At 40.7% G+C, this 18,996-nt stretch overlaps 1 protein-coding gene across 2 annotated transcripts in view; it reads right to left on the bottom strand.

Annotated features, from left to right (window-relative positions):
- Positions 1-11,551, bottom strand: part of LOC126298744 (transcription factor MafG) — a 37,729-nt gene extending 26,178 nt beyond the window's left edge. The window contains exons 1-2 of one of the 2 annotated variants that reach the window (XM_049990188.1): positions 11,208-11,551; positions 7,198-7,364 (exon numbers count right to left, since the gene is read on the bottom strand). In XM_049990188.1, the coding sequence (XP_049846145.1) occupies positions 7,198-7,364; positions 11,208-11,267 (227 nt within the window). In that variant the 5' untranslated portion in view covers positions 11,268-11,551. Of the gene's footprint in view, positions 1-7,197; positions 7,365-10,816 lie in introns of both variants that reach the window. The other variant, XM_049990189.1, reaches the window with a different exon arrangement.
- Positions 11,552-18,996: the final 7,445 nt, after the last annotated feature.

Consider the following 18,996-nt stretch of genomic DNA (forward strand, 5'->3'; position numbering starts at 1 on the left):
AAGACACTTACATAGGACCCCAACAGTAACCACGTCTGGCTGCAGTAACATCAAAAACAAACAGCTAAGGTGAGAGGCAGTGAGAGCACGCATCACATGTGATGCAAGTAAAGTGGAAGGTTTAAACTGGCGAGTGGGAAAACCAAATAAAGCCATATGGATACTCTCAATACTATGAACAGAACTTGTACCTCTGGACGTAAGACAGTGTGTGTAACCAATCACCATTATGCCCAATCTTATATTTAAAAAATGAGACCAGCTAACACAATTAGTTCACAGAGAGTAAATGCTCCAAATGGACAAAACATTGAAAAAGCTAACTTAAGGGGAAACCTTAAGCATGCCATAATCAACCAAAATATTTCTTTGGTCATGTACTTTTACACTTTATGTGATTATTGCCTGGTCATCAATTTACTATTATATTTTCATTTATGAATAACTACTTTTCCACAATTGTAACATATTTATTCCCTCATTACATTGTATGCCAGAAGATAACAGTATTTTCTGAAATATATTGTAAGCAATAAAATAATATTGGTTCACCATTTGTTGACGTTTACCTCATTTTGTGAAAATGGACCTGTACACATGTGGTTTCTCTACAATAAGAAGTCTAGGTGGATTTAGGCCAAGTAAGGAAAAAGTGGCCTACTACAGACTACACAACTGCAGCATTAAACTAACAAGTACATTTGCACACATAAGACTTCACAAACACATCTCTGGGAAAAATTATCCAAAGTTATGGGCATAATATGTTTTTTAAAAGTAATTGTCATGCTAAAAAAACATATGTATTCTTATGTTTGAATGTATCAATAGGGACATCAGGGCCTTGTATAATGAGGAAAGATTTTATAGGAGTATGTACTTGTCATGTGAAGTTAGCGAAGATTGTACATGCCAGTCAGTTTGATGAAATATAGTGTCACACCTTAAAGGTGGTTGTTATCATAAATGCATTATAAGATCTAGACATCAATCAAAACTTTACAGCATCTGTACCAACACAGGCATTTTCAGTGATGATGAGAGTAGATTACTGAATAAGGGGCTGTCACAACCTTAAACAGAACATCTCTGTAAAACAAACAGGACTCAACGGTAACTATACACACAACAGTGGCCTTCGAGTGTGCCAATGCCCCTGTTCCTCTTACAAATTAGGTGTCCTCGAAGTCAAACAGCTTTTCAAAAGATAACAGGGAGAGGGGGGAGGGGGGGGGGGAGAAGAGATTAAACGAGAGAGTAAGGAGTATTCACGGAGAGAATGACTTAAATTAAAATCTATTAATGACAAACTTACAGACTATAACACCATAACTGACCAGGCACATAAAGGGGAAACTTTGGTTGTACTTTCTCTACAGCTGCAGACAGCCAAGGTGGAACAATTCATCAGAAGTAATGAGTTAGTTAAGTATATGGGCCTTGTTAAAATTTACTCTGATGAAATTCAGGAAGTGCAAAAGAAAGTAAGATGTTTGTGGATGAAAAGAGGAAGAAATAGCTTCTTATTATGAATCCAAAAGCACCTAGACTTCAAGTGATGATTAAGCCCCATAAGCCTGATCACTCAGCAAGACCAATTGTTAATGTACAGAGACACACAGGATACAAACTTGAAAAATTAATTGCAGGTTTCTTAAAATAACATTATTATTTTAGGTCATCGAGAGTAGAAAAGTTCCATATTTGTAATATGCAAACTACTGTACCTATGGGTGAAATATGTAACAGTGTTTTCGAAAATCTTAATAGATTCAGAAGTAGACAACTTGATGGCATTAAGGAGGTTGTTAGTAGTTTAGCACTGGTTTTAATTACTTTAAGTGTGGTGATCAAATGTACAGACAGCAACAGGGTTTGGCTACGGGTTCCCAGTTAGTAGGCATTTTGGAAAATGCATTTTTATGAAGCATATGGATGAGGCCAATAGGATAACACACTGGAAACACCATGTAAATGGTGTTTTTGTACTCTAAAAGAAGAGTTAACAAGAATGTAACAATATGCACAAAAAACTGAACACATTCTATGGGAAGATTAGCTTCTCAGTTAAACATCAGATTAATGAGACTTCACTCTCCTTAGATTTACAGCTGTAATAGGTCAGAATATGAAATACATACATATAGTCTGTGGAAAAGCTGGTAGAAGTCGACCTCAGAGAAGATCAGTTTGGATTCCATAGACATGGAATACATGAGGCAACACTGATCCTACGACTTTTCATTAAAGATAGGTTGAGGAAAGGCAAACCTATGTTTATAGCACTTGTAAACTTTGAGAAGGCTTTTGACAGTGTTGACTGGAATACTCTCTTTCAAATTCTGAAGGAGACAGGGGTAAAATACAGGGAGTGAAAGGCTATATACAATTTGTACAGAAACCAGATGGCAGTTATAAGAGTCGAGGGGCATGAAAGGGAAGTAGTGGGTGAGAGGGGAGTGAGACAGGGTTGTAACCTATCCCCAATGTTATTCCATCTGTAAACTGAGCAAGCAATAAAGGAAACAAAAGAAAAGTTTGGAGAAGAAATTAAAATCCCTAGAGAAGAAATAAAAACTGTGAGGTTTGCCGATGACACTGTAATACTGTCAGAGACAGCAAAGGATTTGGAAGAGCAATTGAACAGAATTGATAGTGCCTTGAAAGGAGGATATAAGATGGACAACAACAACAACAAAATCAAAATGAGGATAATGGAATGTAGCTGAATTAAATGAGGTGATGCTGAGCAAATGAGACATGTAAAGTAGTAGATGAGTTTTGATATTTGGGGAGCAAAAATACTAATGATGGTTGAAGTAGTGAAGACATAAAATGTTGACTGGCAATGACAGGGAAAGCATTTCTGAATGAGAGAAATGTGTTAACAGCGAGTATAGATTTAAGTGTAAGGAAGTCTTTTCTGAAAGTATTTGTATGGAGTGTAGACACGTATGGAAGTCAAACGTGGATGATAAACAGTTTACACAAGAAGAGAATAGAAGTTTTGAAATGTGGTGCTACACAAGAATGCTTAAGATTAAATGGGTAGATCACATAACTAATGAGGAGGTACTGAATACAAATGAGAATAAGAGGAATTTGTGGCACAACTTTACTAGAAGAAGAGATCGGTTGGTAGGACACAATTTGAAGCATCAAGGGATCACCAATTTAGTACTGGAGGGAAGTGTGGAGGGTAAAAATTGTAGAGCGATCCAAAAGATGAATACACTAACCAGATTCAGAAGGATGTAGGTTGCAGTAGTTACTCAGATAGGAAGAAGCATGCACACGATAAGAGTAGGATGGATAGTTGGATCAAAAGAGTCTCTGGGTTGAAGACCACAACAATAACAGACTAAGTCCTGTATGTAGCTTCTAATCACCCACATAAGAGCAAAATAGCTGTCTTTAGGCTCACAGAATGGTTACTTTGCAATTAAGGTTGATAAACTGAATATGAGAAAAAAATTAAAGTGGCTAAAAAACAGGATGAAATTACTTTCATCTCAAGAGAACTAAAGAGCAATGTTACATGCTCTAGCATCTCAAAATATGGTTGTGTAACTGGAGAAGACTAGATGACAACTTGACAGATAATATGGTTCAGGCACATTTGTATGGAACAGTTTAGACAACATGTTAATACTGATGTGTATTGTATTGACTGAAATGCAGAACACATGTGTAATAGTAGAACCATTGGTTTAACAGGAAGAAACTTTTGTACTAGACTTAAAGAGCATAAAGATGTCATTACAGGGCGTACACATGGACAAGGGAAAAATATTCCCAGATTTCCCGGTTAAAAATACACTTTCTCCCAGGTGAAAATAAACCTTTTCTGTGTTAAGTGACAGTAACTGTAAAACTTATCAATCCTTTGAATGATTATGGATTTATACACCGGTGTAGAACTTCCCAGCACTTGAGAAAACAAAACTCAAGAAAGGGGGGGGGGGGGGGACACGTTTTGTAAAGATCTTTGATGTGCACCAACATGTACACTGCATATATGTTTACTGCATGTATTATGGAAGTATAAATTCGAATTCCACCGAACACCGCATGGCACTATCTGAAGCATTGAAATCGAGATTGCGATGTACTTTTGTAAGCCAGTCACAGCTCATGTCAAGTGATCTCGCCAGCTGATGACGGGGGGGATATTCAGAGCAGGGGACATGTGATGTAGTCACCCAATATCAACATCACTGTTAAGTGGCGCTAACACACAAATAGTAAATATTAATGGTTTAAATTAATATACATAGTGTTGCTACAAGAAAAAAAGCTTTCACATATAATATTGCCCTCTAAGATTAATAAGCTGCACAAGAAGCTAAGCTTTCACATATAATGTTGATCTTTTTCGTGTGTATTACACTTTAAGATAAACCACACAAATGTGCCAGTAAAATTTTTAACAATGACATAAATGTCTATCTTCTGGGCTCTAGATTCTTCTAAATGGTCGTCCTCAAAGAGTTGATTTTTAAATGAGAGTCAAACGCTCTGTGATTTAAGAAATTAATCATACAGTCTCACACACACAGTTCATCTAGCGTAAAAGGAAATTTACTTTGAAAGTAATGCTTTTCAAACAATCATCCGCAATATTTTCCCACAACTTGTAAGAAACAGGTTCGTTTCAGCAGTTGCCAGAGAGCACCACGTAACAGGCATTACCGTGCTTGCACTACAGTGTCACATAAAGTCATAAAAGAAAAAAGATATTAGAGGATACACTAAGAGCATCAGCATTTCATCCACTATACTAAAATGCATAATTCGGCTTAAAGTGCACATTTGTATGTCCAGATTCGGACGTAAATTTTCTTGGAGTACCAGTACTGTATTATATCATGTTTGCTTCTTTATTATGGCATAATGCACATGTGCCAGAAGATGAAAATGTGTAATTGAAATGCAGTGAACAATTGACTGCCTCAATGGAAAAGATTAATAAAAGCCAAATTTCTTTAGCCAACCAACAAAAATAGTTTCATTGCTCTGCAACGTGATTAATGCTCAACTGCCAGAAAGGGGGAAATAAAATAAAATCTGATACTAATAACATATTTTAGCCTTCCGTAATTATGTGAATGTACTTCAATTTACTTGATAGCTCCCAGCCACAGAAATGCATTGTTTTCATATGACATGAGAGCAATAAATGAAGAAGAAACAGCAAAATCACTAAGCATAGACACAGGTCACGTAGAGACTACCCAGCTCCCCACTACAACTCTGACTGCTCTGTGCATCAGCCCTGGATCTTTGATATTTCTGGACCGAGACAATACTAGATAGTGGTGCCCACCCACTCCCCCTAGCATTTGAGGCAGGGGAAAAAAAAAAGGTCGGGATCGTCATGGAGGGGTGTACATGGCTTGCAAACAGTGTACAATACTCCTTGGACGTCATGGTGCCTTGCACAAACTCCACTGGGCCCATGGAAGCCCATGTGAATATTCCCCAGAGCTGCCACTAGCTTGTCTCTAGTCCATAGTACAGGTGTCAAAGAGCTGTTACCCTAGAAGATGACTAATTCACATCCCCTTCATCGGCACGATGAAGAATGTATCAGGATTCATCAGGCCATGAAATGCTCTGCCACTGCGCTAAGATCTAGTGCCAATAGTCAAGTGCTCATTTCAGTCATAGTTGCCAATGTTGTTGTGTTAACCTTGGCAGATGAATGGGTTGTCAGCTGCAGAGGGCCATTGTTAAAAGCATTCAGTGCATTGTGCGTTCAGACACACTTGCACTCTGCCCAGCATTAAGTCTGATGTTAGTTCTGTCACAGTTCACCACCTGTCCTGTTTTACCAGCCTGTGCAGCCTAAGACGTCCGACATCTGTAATGAAGAGTGGATGCCCAACACCATGATGTCTGGACATGGTTTCACCGTGTATTGAAGACACCACACCACTCCCCTAACACCTGACAAATTGTGCAGTTTCTGAAACTGCTCGTGAGCAGCCTCCAGGCAATCACAATCTGCCCTCAGTCAAATTCAGACAGATTGTGCACCTTCCCCATTCTACACATGGACAGCAAGCTCACTGATACTACCTCCACCATACATGTGTCTGACTAGGTGTCATTCCTTGACAGGTGACACTGCTATTGCCTTGATGGGTTTATATCGATAGAAGGTCAGTGGTTATAATGTTCTGGCTGATCAGTGTATACTGCCTTGCAGAGTGTGTAGGCACATGTACCATCCACTGTAGAGTCACTTTTATTCTGATCATTTCACCATAAGACAAAGTGTTTCCTAAGGGATCCTAACAACTGGAACTGGCTACATCAGTAGCTCTGTGTAGCATACTACTAACATGATTGGCCAACTCCTGGATATTATTGCAAAATCTGTAAACAGCCAACTGGATTACTGCCCCTAAGACTTTACTTCAGAATTGGTTTTTATTATTTTCCTCAATCCCACACATGAATACAGACATAGAAGGTCCCTACAGTGAAGGTCATCATGAATGAATAGGAGTTATGATGGCAGAAGGGCTAACAGTTGTATCAAAATTGGAGACCCACACTGAAGCAGTACTAAAATGTGACAGTTGCCAAGAATTTAGGTGGTCTCCATGCAAAATCTGAAGTTACATATACAATTACCAAACTTAAGAAGTCATGTGACCTACTTCCTCATTCATGTATGTGACAAGATCCTATTTTCCCTTATTGTCTACTATTAACTTTTCTGTCTTCCAGGTGACTGAAAATATGTCAACTAAAAGCATTAACAATACCATTTACATTCTGTATTAGCAACAGAACAATGGAGGTGAAAGAAATATGATTATCAACATAATCAATATTTCAAGTTTGTACAATACAGTGACATTATTCGTCACAAATTTATGTTATAAGTGTTTAATGTCAAAAACCAAGGGTCAGCTGCTCCAGCTTTGCCCAAAAATATTATAAGCAATGTTTAATTACAATTCTATAACATTATTTTAAATAATACACTAATACTTCAATAAACTGAATATCGATATGGCAGACAAACTTCACAAGAAACACACATGTGGTACCTCCACCCCCGCAGCTTCATTTACTGATTGGGGTGGGTTTGTAGATTAAAGGGATTAAACTGCAAGGTTATCAGTCGCTTAATTTACTGAACAGGAGGCAAATTGAAATATCAAACATATTGAAATATAATACCTGGCTGCATATCCTCTGTTTTTTAGGGTTCTTCGGCGCTGTTTCATTCGCACTATTTCTTCCCTTGAAAGACCACGCAACTTCAACTGACGATTTAAATCACGGACTGATATACTAACAAGCTCATCGTCAGTTATATCCAGGACTGGACCTGGTGATAAAGGTGCCTGAAAAATTTAACAAATTAATGCTTAACGGATACTAATACATGCTAATATGGTGGGAAACACACATAATGTGATGTGAATGAGTGTGGTCAGCATGGCTGACTGCAAATAACAATGTTTGTACTGCTACGTGATTTTCTTTGCTGTGAAATGAAATATGAATTACATATCAGCACTGCAATCAGAACTGGATTAGAATAGAGCCATCTGTATATTCTTAGATACTTCACTAAAATATATTCAAATGCGTTTGCAAGTGCTGAGATTAGCAGTCCATGCGTCCTAGTCACAGCACCACTCCAAATGCAGCTGTTAGTGTTGTGATGTTAACAGCAACCTAGGCACGGGATGGTGCTTCCAAAGTCCAGCTGCAACTAATCTTGGACCAACAGTGTGGGCTGCACAAGATGTTACAGGAAATCCATTGATTATTCTCAGATGTAGAGGAGATATGATGTTCTTGTTGCACAATATGACAATCCTCCCTTGTGGTGGCCAGATGTGGGCAAGTGGAGCCTTGACAACAAGCATGCCTGGCCTCATATTCCGCGCAGTCCAGCATCAGGCCACTGTCACATCTGAATGCTCCATAAATATGGATGCTGCACGACCCGACCAGTCGATTAAATGGAGACAAACAAAGAGACCATTTCAGACTCTGTCAAGTGCCAATAATGCTGTCTCACACGAGTATACGGCGGCTCAGTATCCTTCACAGTGATCACTTAACATACCGTACTAGGCCTGCTAACAACACTAAACACTAACAAAACTAATATACTCTATCTCTGACAGAGAATTACAACTCTTATCATGTACATATATTTTAAAAGGCTCTAGTCACAGGGTAAGCTACCAGAATCCTCTTACTCTATCAGTACCTGCAAAAAATGTGTCTTGTGTTAAGTTGCTGTGAATAACAATACCTTTGGCGAAACACCCAGTGTTTTTAACTGCTTCTGTTATCAAGAAAAGTTTCAAAATCTACATATCATCATAACCAAACCATTTTTTTCTAATTGGCAGCACATTCAGAATGAACCACAAACCTAACTTTTACATATGTACAACTATTCATAACCAATACGTTCTGCGAATGTGCCCTACAGGTCGTAAGAGTATAAGAAAGCGTCATAGTCCACCACCAAGAGTTGATAATAAATACTTCTATATTATAACCAGTTCAAGTCCTCAGATTATAATCAGGTATCTTAACATTTAAATCAGCTTACATAGCAAAATAAAACCTACAGCATCAAACAGTATGGAAATCACTTTTGTCAAGTGATGAACCGTCGTCAATAAAATGTACCAAACATGGTCATCTTCATTCTAGAAAAATAGTACAGTTCAAACTTAGAGACACACACACACACACACACACACACACACACACACACACACACACAATTCTCTCTCTCTCCACCCAGAAAGATAACCTGGTTCTTGCAGTGGATTCTTATTTTACTCCCTGCACTGATCACACTGAATAAATGTCCATTCTTTCTTTATTAATACCAAATTGTTCCTTTTCCAAGCAGCTTCAGTTTTAATTAAGTATTATGTTGTGTACATGGCTCAAGAGGTACACTATACCACAAGAGGCCGTCACCAGAGACCAGTATATAAAGTGCCTCAACATAAAACATTGAATCATATTGTACAAATAGCACGACTTCACTTTTGGTACAGTTTATAACTGAGAGTACAATCTATTTTATTACGTGACAGTAAAGACTTATGATGGATTCTATGCTCTTTGACACCACAGCTTTTATATCATCGCGTAAGCTGTTTCAAATGTCTTATGATACCTAATGCTAGTTTGAGAACTGAAACCAGTTGTAACACAACATTATTTAATATCAGCTACTGGTGCACAACTACAAGGTTTTTCATCCGCAAACAGTCGAAAAACAGGATAAAGAGGAATATTTGATATGAGGTGTCTACTTTCACCAGTGAAGCAGGGAATGCGACAAATGGCGCAAACCACATGGTGACTAAAACGTGATATCAGTAGCAATTTTTTCAGACTGGCTAATGTATAGATCAGTCTGACGTCACAACCGGTTTTTTTTGCTTTCACACCTGTTGGCTTCACCAAATAACCCCAAAACAGAATATAGGCACCAAAATGTGATGTCACAGGAACCATTCACATTACTTTACTAGTAAAATATGTCAACTTGTCGAATATTCCTCTTGACCTGAAACACATAATGACAGTCAAGCTTTATGCTTAACAGAATCATCCAAGCCAAATTTTAACAGCACTACAGAACTAAAGGCACCAAATAGCCAAAGAAAATGTGTACGACACATGCAAAGGAGCAAACTAAAAACAAACATTAAAAAGGCTTGCAATGAAAGAACAAAAATATCACTCATAACAATGAACAAGGAAAATTTGTGTGTGAAACATTGACAACAAAAAAGAAAAAGGACTAAGAGACACAACACATGGTACATAACACTCTACAGAAAGAAAAATGTACACAGGGTTTGGAACAACAAGAACTCCAAAACATAATACACAAGCACCACACTACAGAAACGATGTGATCAACAACACTCCCAAATATAAAGTTAACAAACCTGGCATCTATAGACAAATTTATGGTTCCTGTTGGTCTGCATATACAGGTTATGCAACATAAATTTTAAAACTAAGTAGTAATTTTGTATTTCAAAAAATGGAATGTTGGCAACAGTATACTGTCTCACTGAGATCAGCTGAACACTACGTCACCTGGACAGGGATTGAAAATCCACCCCTCCCAAATAAAATCAAAGAAACAGAACCCTCCTCCTCCTCCTCCCCCCCACCCCAAAAAAAAACCGCCTTGGTGTTGTGACAGACTGATCTGTGGTGCAGTCCAAGGACCGGGCTAAGTTGGAAGGTGACAATTTGGTTATGAGTAAGCAAGTCAACGAATGTGAAAGCAGATTAGACAATCAGTGTTTCACTATACATGGGATTTTGGAAGGTGTACACTGCCTTTCTCCAATTAATTGGCAAGATATTACGGCAACCCCCAGTTTAATACACAGTCTGAACTATGATGCATCTTAGCTGTTTCTAACGACACAAAGTATTGACCACGCTGGATTTTCACATTATGTGATTGAAGAAAATTCTAGGATTGACTTACAGATCAACAAGAAAGTCTTGGAATTTATAGTATTATGCTTTCCGACATCTACTGGTAAAGCCCATAGTAACTATCAGTACTTACAAACACATTCAACTCGGTTGCATCGAAGTGCTACTGGAAGATTCAAAACGTTTATAGGCCTGTAACTACATGAAAATAGTGTCCGTAACAAAAGATAACAAACAACTAGCTTGCAGTAATTTCTTGTACACAATTAATTGCAAATGCAGGAATATCACGAGAGAAAACACAGATATGTACATAAATGAGATATAATACATAAAATATACTAACAAAACCTCCGTATCTCAATACGCCTTCTTCATTGGGTGACGACATTGTACCAAGTGCACGTTTGATGACAAATACTACGAAAATGTGTGCACAACACAGCAATTTGGACAAGATAGGTAAGTTCAATGTAATATGCCAGTCATTGCACGAATCTGTTAACGCAATCTACTGATAAATACAAGGCGAAAGTAACAACAACACAGCACTTCTTAATCGCTGAAATGTGCCAGTCACTGTACGCAACTCAGCTTCCATAACGATTTATGAAATGTTACTGGTATCGTTTGCGCGATACACTGGTTTTTTCACACGAACTCTCGAATATTCCAAATGCTTTAATGTCACCTTCATTGCGACCCCCGTAGTATAAGCTGTTCACGCTCCTACTCACCTTGTTTGACTGACCACCATGACCGCTTTTTCTATCCAGTTTTATATTTTCCTGGGGCATTGGCTTCTGACAGCTGAACTATAACAGTTGCAGTTACGCCACAGTTACAAGTTCACTCAACTCGGCTACTGACAATATTTTGCAGCAGCAAAAGAACATCAAGATTTCTACTACTAAAAACAGTTGCATGTAGTTGTTTTGGTTGCGGGATCACGAACAAATACGAAGCGTCACGATCTTCGACACGAGGCACGACGTTTGCTTCTTGGGCGCGCAGCTTAAAAGTGATTTGCTGACGGTGTGTCAACTCTGAAGTTGATCTTCGTAGCTACCGCGAGTTAATACTACGGAAAGAAAAGGAACACACCAGGCTTTTATTTACATAATTTTTCATTCACTTTCGAACGTTATGGTGACAATAACTGATTTCAAAATCGCGGTACAAACTGAAAATAGTACGCAGTCCGCTTACCCCATACAAGGACAGCAGGAAATGTATAGTATATGAAGTATACAATATGAAAATCTCAACCTTAGTAGTTTTTCAATGTATAGAGATCCACCATGAGGATTCGAAAGTTACAATTGGATCGTGCGCCATCGCAATTGCGTAACTTAAGTTACGAAGGCTGCAAATAATAGTAAACATGAAATTACAATAAAAAATATTACAGACAATAAGAGTGAATTATGTTGTATTTCCACATAATATAATGGATAAATTGCCGTGTCTATCAGCTGCAGACGGTTTTTCGGAGTGATTACCGTCTATCACAACCTAGTCACCAACAACACATCAAACACTAATCCTCATTCCCTCAGCGTCTTTACGTTTTGCCACTTTTCTCTTATTTGTGGAAAATGGCATCTCTGACGATGTGCTGTTTTGTCTTTGACAGGTATACATTAGTGTGCAAGTGCGACAGACAGCCAACTGATGATGTGTGTTTTACTAGGAAAAAATCTGCCAGTTTTCAGTATAAAAATTTTAGGAAGAAGAATATAATAATTTCAGTTCCAAAGAAAACAGGTTCTGATGCTGTGAAAATTATCAAACTATCAGTTTAAGAAGTCACAGTTGCAAAATACTAAAACGAATCCTTTACAGAAGAACGGAAACACAGGTAGAAGCTGACACTGTGAAACAACAGTTTCGATTCCAGAGAAATGTAGGCACATGTGAGGCAATACTGTCATTACAACTTCTCATAGAAGATAGGTTAAGGAAAGGCAAACCTACGTTTATAGTATTTGTAAACTTTGAGAAATCTTTTGACAATGTTGACTGGAACACTCTCTTTCACATTGTGAAGGTGGCAGTGGTAAAATACAGGGAGAGAGAGGTTATTTACAATATGTACAGAAACCAGTTGGTAGTTATAAGAGTCAAGGGGCATGAAAGAGAAGCACTGGGTGAGAATGTAATGAGAAAGGGTTGTAGCATATCCCTGATTTTATTCAATCTTTATACTGAGCAACCAGTAAAGGAAACAACAGAAAAATTTGGAGTACGAATTAAAGTCGAGAGAGAAGAAACAAAACACATGAGGTTTGCCAGTGACATTGTAATTCTGTCAGAGACATCAAAGGACTTGTAAGAGCAGCTGGCCAGAATTGACAGTGTCTTGAAAGGAGGAAACAAGATGAACATCAACAAAAGCAAAACGAGGATAATGGAATGTTGTTGAATTAAATCAGGTGATGCTGAGGGAATTAGACGGGTTTCCGGGTTCGATTCCCAGCGGGGTCAGGGATTTTCTCTGCCTCGTGATGGCTGGGTGTTGTGTGTTGTCCTTAGGTTAGTTAGGTTTAAGTAGTTCTAAGTTCTAGGGGACTGATGACCATAGATGTTAAGTCCCATAGTGCTCAGAGCCATTTAAACCATTTTTTTTTTCTTTTTAGGGAATTAGATTACAAAATGAGACACTTAAAGTAGTAGATGAGTTTTGCTACTTTGGAAGCAAAATAGCTGATGATGCTTGATGTAGGGAGGATATAAAATGTAGACTGGCAATGGCAAGAAAATGCATTTCTGAAGAAGAGAAATTTGTTACCATCGTGTATAGATTTACGTGTCACAAAGTCCTTTGTGAAAGTATTTGTATGCACTGTAGCCATGTATGGAAGTGAAACATGGATGAAAACAGTTTAGTCAAGAACAGAACAGAAGCTTTTGATATGTAGTGCTACAGAACAATACTGAAAATTAGATGGGTAGATCACATAACAAATGAGGAGGTACTGAACAGAACTGGTAAGAAGAGTACTTTGTGGCACAACCAGCTAGAAGAAGTGATCAGTTGGTAGGATACATTCTGAGCTCTCAAGGGATCACCAGTTTAGTACTGGAGACCAAGAGATGAATACAGTAAGCACATTCAGAAGGATGTGGATTGCAGTAACTACTCAGAGATGAAGAGACTTGCACAGGGTAGAGCAGCATGGAGAGACAGGGTAGAGCAGGATGGAGATCTGCATCAAACCAGTCTCTGGACTGAAGACTACAACAACATATGTATTTCAGACTGAAATCCCAATCACCCAGGTTCGCACAATTTGAATGAAGGGTCTCCAACATGTTCTGGTGAGACAGTGATACTAGTACTTAGGTAAAATGTCAGAGTCATGATGTACAGCCTTGAAGAAGACAATAAATCTTACTGCATAAATTGATGTTTATGCAAAAAGTTTAAATTTCAGACAGTGCTATTCTGGGACAGTAGAATATGCATCTTACAGTACCTATTCTCTAATATGAATTTGTAGTCATCACTGTAGAACTAAACAAGCCAGAGCAAATAGAGTCAGTTTCTGGTCGGTATATTTGTAGAGATTTTCATGTTTCTTTAACTCGTCATAAGTAAAAGGACAATGTTAGAGATACCACTATATGAGCATCACAAGAGAATGGAGCAACCTTATCTGCAAAAACTGTACAACATTGATTGATTTTTTTTTTTTTTGCGGGGGGGGGGGGGGGGGGGGGAGTTATGGGACTAAATGGTGAGGTCACGAGTCCCGCGATTCAAAAGCTGCTTGTGTAAGATAGAGGGTCCATTAAAAGTGGGCAGATCCAGTCAGAGTGGTCAAACTCTACAGTGAGGAAGGCAGTCTTTGCAAGGGGAGTGGTCATGGATTCCAGAACCAGAAAACACAAAGAGAGTTCCTAACCATAACCATCTTGCCCCTACTCCAGGAGTAAAGCAAAACCTTATAACTGAAAATCAAGACCACTTTCATGAAGAAACGAAGGGCCAGGTCAACCATCCATGAATCGCCAACTAATATTAAAGACAAAGCATCTGGAAGGCTACACTTAGTATGAAGGGCCAAAAGTGGGGGACTTCCACCAAAATATGGGATACCATCAGTCTGGCTCCACAGCCACATGGTAGGGGTGGCTTTTTACGCAAGAGAAAACAATGTGTAAGCTTGGTATGGCCGATGCATAGACAGCATAAGACAATGGACTGCTTTCAAGAGGAGCAGAAGGAAGAGTGCTAAACTGTAGTAGTCTCCTTGATTGTGCTGAGTTTATTACTGACAGCATTAGTGCACCAGATGTAATTCCACTTTTGGGAAAAGAGAGAATTGATGCGTATCCGCATATCCTCACCTCCCTCTCTAGCCAAACAGTCAGCCACCTCATTCCCTGGGATGCCCACGTGACTTGGGACCCAGAGGAAGGTAACAGGACAAGTGCCACAGCCAAGGGCAGAGAGAAGGTCATGGATAGCAGAGACCAAAGAGTGACAAGAGTAGCATCGGCATATAGCCTGCAACCTACTCGTTGAATTAGTGCATATTAAAACACTTTGGAGGGAGGACTGAGAAACAAAATGGAGGGCCCTGTTAACTGCTAGTGGCTCTGCTGTGAGCATACTACATGATCACAGCAGTAAATGGTGTTCCATGCCAGTAAGAGACAAAAGCATACTCCACCTTATCCATTATTTTAGAAAGATCAGTGTAGAAGATGATAGCACCCTGGTTCTCTTCAAGACTGGAGCATACAAGACACTGGAATATCATAGGGGCAACAGAGACCTTAGAGCCCTAGAATAGGTCGGTCCTAATTCATGGTCAAGGCACCAGCCACGGGAGGATGTTGGAGGAAATACACAGGGCACTTCCCAGTGAGTGGAGATGGAGATCCCAACAGAAAGAAATGAGACACATTCCAACTGGCAGTCTCACCCAAGGCTGGGTATCAGGAGGGAGACAGTCCCTGTTTGCAAAGAGGATGGGGTATACAGGATGGCCAGGGAATTGCCAAATGATGATTGCATGAGAAACCATTATAATCTAGTCTGGACAAAACTAGAGCATGGTAAAGACAGAAAAGAGTAGCACAGTCTGCACCCCAAGCATTAAGCTTCCACATACAGGTAGTCTTCAGGTGGTGAATATTGGGCAGCCACATCAGGTTTTTGTCAAAAACAGGGTCCAAGAAACGGGACTGTGCTACAGCATCTAGATGGTGGTCACCTAAATGAAGCTCTGGATCATCGTTTACTGTGGGTCAACAGCAAAAACGCATAACCCACATTTTTGAGGGAGATAACTGGAAGCCTTAGGAGAGGGGTCACGCAGAGGCCCATTTGATGGTGCCTTGGAGCTGGTGTTCAATAGATGCTATCAAGTGGGAACTAAACCAGATGCAAAAATCGTCGACATACAACGCCAGGGTAACCAGAGGCTCAACAGGGGTTACAAACCCACTGATGGCTACAAGGAAGAGTGTGACACTTAGCACAGGACCCTGTGGGGTACTGTTCTCCTGGATCCGAGGAGTGCTGAGTGAAGTGCCAACTTGAACCTGGAAGAGCCGGTGGGATAAAAACTCATGGACTAAAATCAGAAGGGGGCCCAGTCATGGAGGGTAACTAAAGTTTGTGGCACCAAGTAGTGTCATATGTCTTATGTAGGTGAAAGGAGACAGCGACAAGGCGCCAGTGATTTGTAAAGGCCTGTCAGATTGCTGTTTCTAGTCTGAGTAAATGGTCAGTTGCAGACCGTCCTCCCAAAGCCACACTGATATTTACACAAAAGGCCTGGAGATTTGAGTACCGAACATAATCTGAAGCTAATCATTCTCTTAAGCAGTTTACAAATTATGTTGGTCTGACTAACTGGGCAGTAGCTGTCGAGATACATTGGGTCCTTCCCGGGGTTAAGGATGGGGATAGCTATGCTGTCTCGCCATTGCGAGGGGAAGACACCCGTGAGCCAAATGTGGTTGAAGACCCTGAGGAGACGTTGCCTCTAGGTAGTGCCCATGTGTTGGATCATCTGGTTGTGTATGGAATCCAGGCCGGGGGCTGTGTCATGTGACGAGGTAAGAGCCTGCAAGAATACTCATTCGGTGAAGTGTTCATTATAGGGTTCAGCTTTGTGGTGGTTGAAACAGAGGGGGTTCTGTTCAAATTGGCGTTTCTACTGGAGAAAGGTAGCAGGATAGGAAGATAACTCTGATGCTGTCACAAAGTGTGTTGCGAAGCATTCTGCAGGGACTGATGGGTCAGTACACAGAGCTCCCTGTAGGATAAGACCCTGGACAGTCGATTGTTGCTGGTGGTTCAGATGTCTATAGAGCTTGGACCAAACCTTGCAATGAAGAGGCATACATTCCCAGGGAGTAAATATATCACCCCCAACATTCCTTTTTACTCTGCTTAATAAGGTAGTGATCCTTAGCATGGAGACAATTAAAAGTGAGAAGGTTCCTCTGTGAAGGGTGTTGTTTAAATCATTGCAGCATCTGTTGGCAGTCCTGGATAGCGACTATGTCCTTGGTCCACCATGGTACTGGTTGACAGCAAGGGGGCCTCGTGGATAGGGGGTTAGCACTGCCTGTGGCATGGAGAAAAGTGGCAGAGTCATCTCGAAGATCCACATCAATGCAATCCAAGAGAGGTGTCAAAGTGCACTGCAGATGAATATAAAGGCCAATTGGCTCTGCAGAATGCTTACAGGGAGGCCTGTCTGCATGGCGGCAGCAGGGGAATGGTAGAATCAGCAGAAAGTGGTCACTGTCACAAAGATCATCATGGGATGACCAGTGTAGGGAAGCCACGACATTAGGGGAGGAGGTAATGAGATCAATAGCAGAAAAGGTACCATGAGCTGCATTGAAGTAGGTAGGGGAACTGTCATTGAGGAGACACAAATTACAGTCTGTAATAAGTTTGTCAATTAGAAAAACCCTACCCGTTGAAGTGGCACTCCGACACAAGGAGTGATAGGCACTGAAGTCCCTGAGGAGGAGCTATGGAATGTGAGTTGCTGTGTTAAGGTAGGCAGGTTGGTTGGTTGGTTGACTTGTGGGGGTTGAAGGGACCAGACTACAAAGACCATCAGTCCCCGAGTAGGCAGGTCAACATAAGGAAGTGGCCTACCTGGAGGGAGGTAGACATTGCAAATGGTGATTGCTGGGATTGTTTGCTTGTAGCTATTTCTGCCAGGTTGGTACAAAGGGGGACCTGGTCACTAATGACATTGGTGCGAACCAAAGTGCAGACCCCTCCAGACACTATCCAAGGGCCATCGAGGTTCTGACAAAATGCTTGATAATCACAAAACATTGGAGAGTGGTTATCACAGAAGTGCGTTTCTTGAAAATCAAGACAGAATGCTCAGTAAGAGGAAACAGGGGCAGTGGTCGACACCAACAAGGATGGGGAGATGTCAGGCTCAGGTTGCAAATGGGAAGATGGTACCCCCAGGTGCACTGGGGACTTTGTCCTGGAGGTTGATGGGGGCAGGGCACAGAGGTAGAGCAGGCTTCCACAAGATCCAGAACCAAAAGAGAACGGTCAACCTTAGGGCACACAGATGGTGCATCCCATGACTGAGTCGTGGTAGCAGGCGTCTGGCAGCCTGAGAGACACTGGGGGGAGGGGTCCTGAGGGGGGGAGGGGAGAGCCACACCAGCAGGTGCCAAAGAAGGGGGGCACTTCTTTGGCCGGAAAGGGGGAGCATTACTTGGAGGGGAGGGTGTGGGAACTGCAGGGGAGTGGGAGATGTGGGGGACAGGGCTGCGGTATGGAGGAGGTAGGTGGGGGGAAGGATGTAACAGAGGCAAAGGTAGAAGAAATCAACACGGGGTGGAGTTGGTCATCTTTTTGGTGAGCCTTGGCATAAGATAGACGATCTGTGGACTTGTACTCTTGGATCTTCTTTTCTTTCTTGTAAACTGGACAACCTAGCAAGTGTGGAGAGTGGTGGTCACGACAATTGACATGCACAGGTGGTGGAATACAGGGGCTTCCCTCATGGAGTGGGTTGCCACAGTCACCACACAGAGGGTCCACCATACAGGAAGAAAATGTATGACCAAAGTACAAGCACTGAAAACAACTAATGAGTGGCGGGACGTATGGCTTCACGTCACAGCAGTAACACATAACTTTGACCTTCTCTGGGAGGTCACCCCGATGAGATCCAGAGGAAAGGTGCCAGTATTGATGCAGTTGTCTTTACAACTCCTCTGCACACGTCAAACAAAATGAATGCCATGTTGCTCCAGATTAGCCCGGCATTCCTCATCAGTTTGCAAGATGAGGACCCTATGAAAAATCACTTCCTGGACCATATTCAGAGACTGTTGAAAGGTAATAGAGACAGGGATTTCACCAAAGCAGACACAAGCATATAGGGCTGCAGATTGCGAGCTTTTATCAGTAGGCACCCTGACCATATCTTACTGAGAGACTCCACATCACCAAACTTGTCCTCAATATTCTCCACAAAAAAAAAATGGCTTTTTGGTGGTTAATGTGTCCCTGTC

This window comes from Schistocerca gregaria, chromosome X, assembly GCF_023897955.1.
Source record: "Schistocerca gregaria isolate iqSchGreg1 chromosome X, iqSchGreg1.2, whole genome shotgun sequence".
Lineage (NCBI taxonomy): Eukaryota > Metazoa > Arthropoda > Insecta > Orthoptera > Acrididae > Schistocerca > Schistocerca gregaria.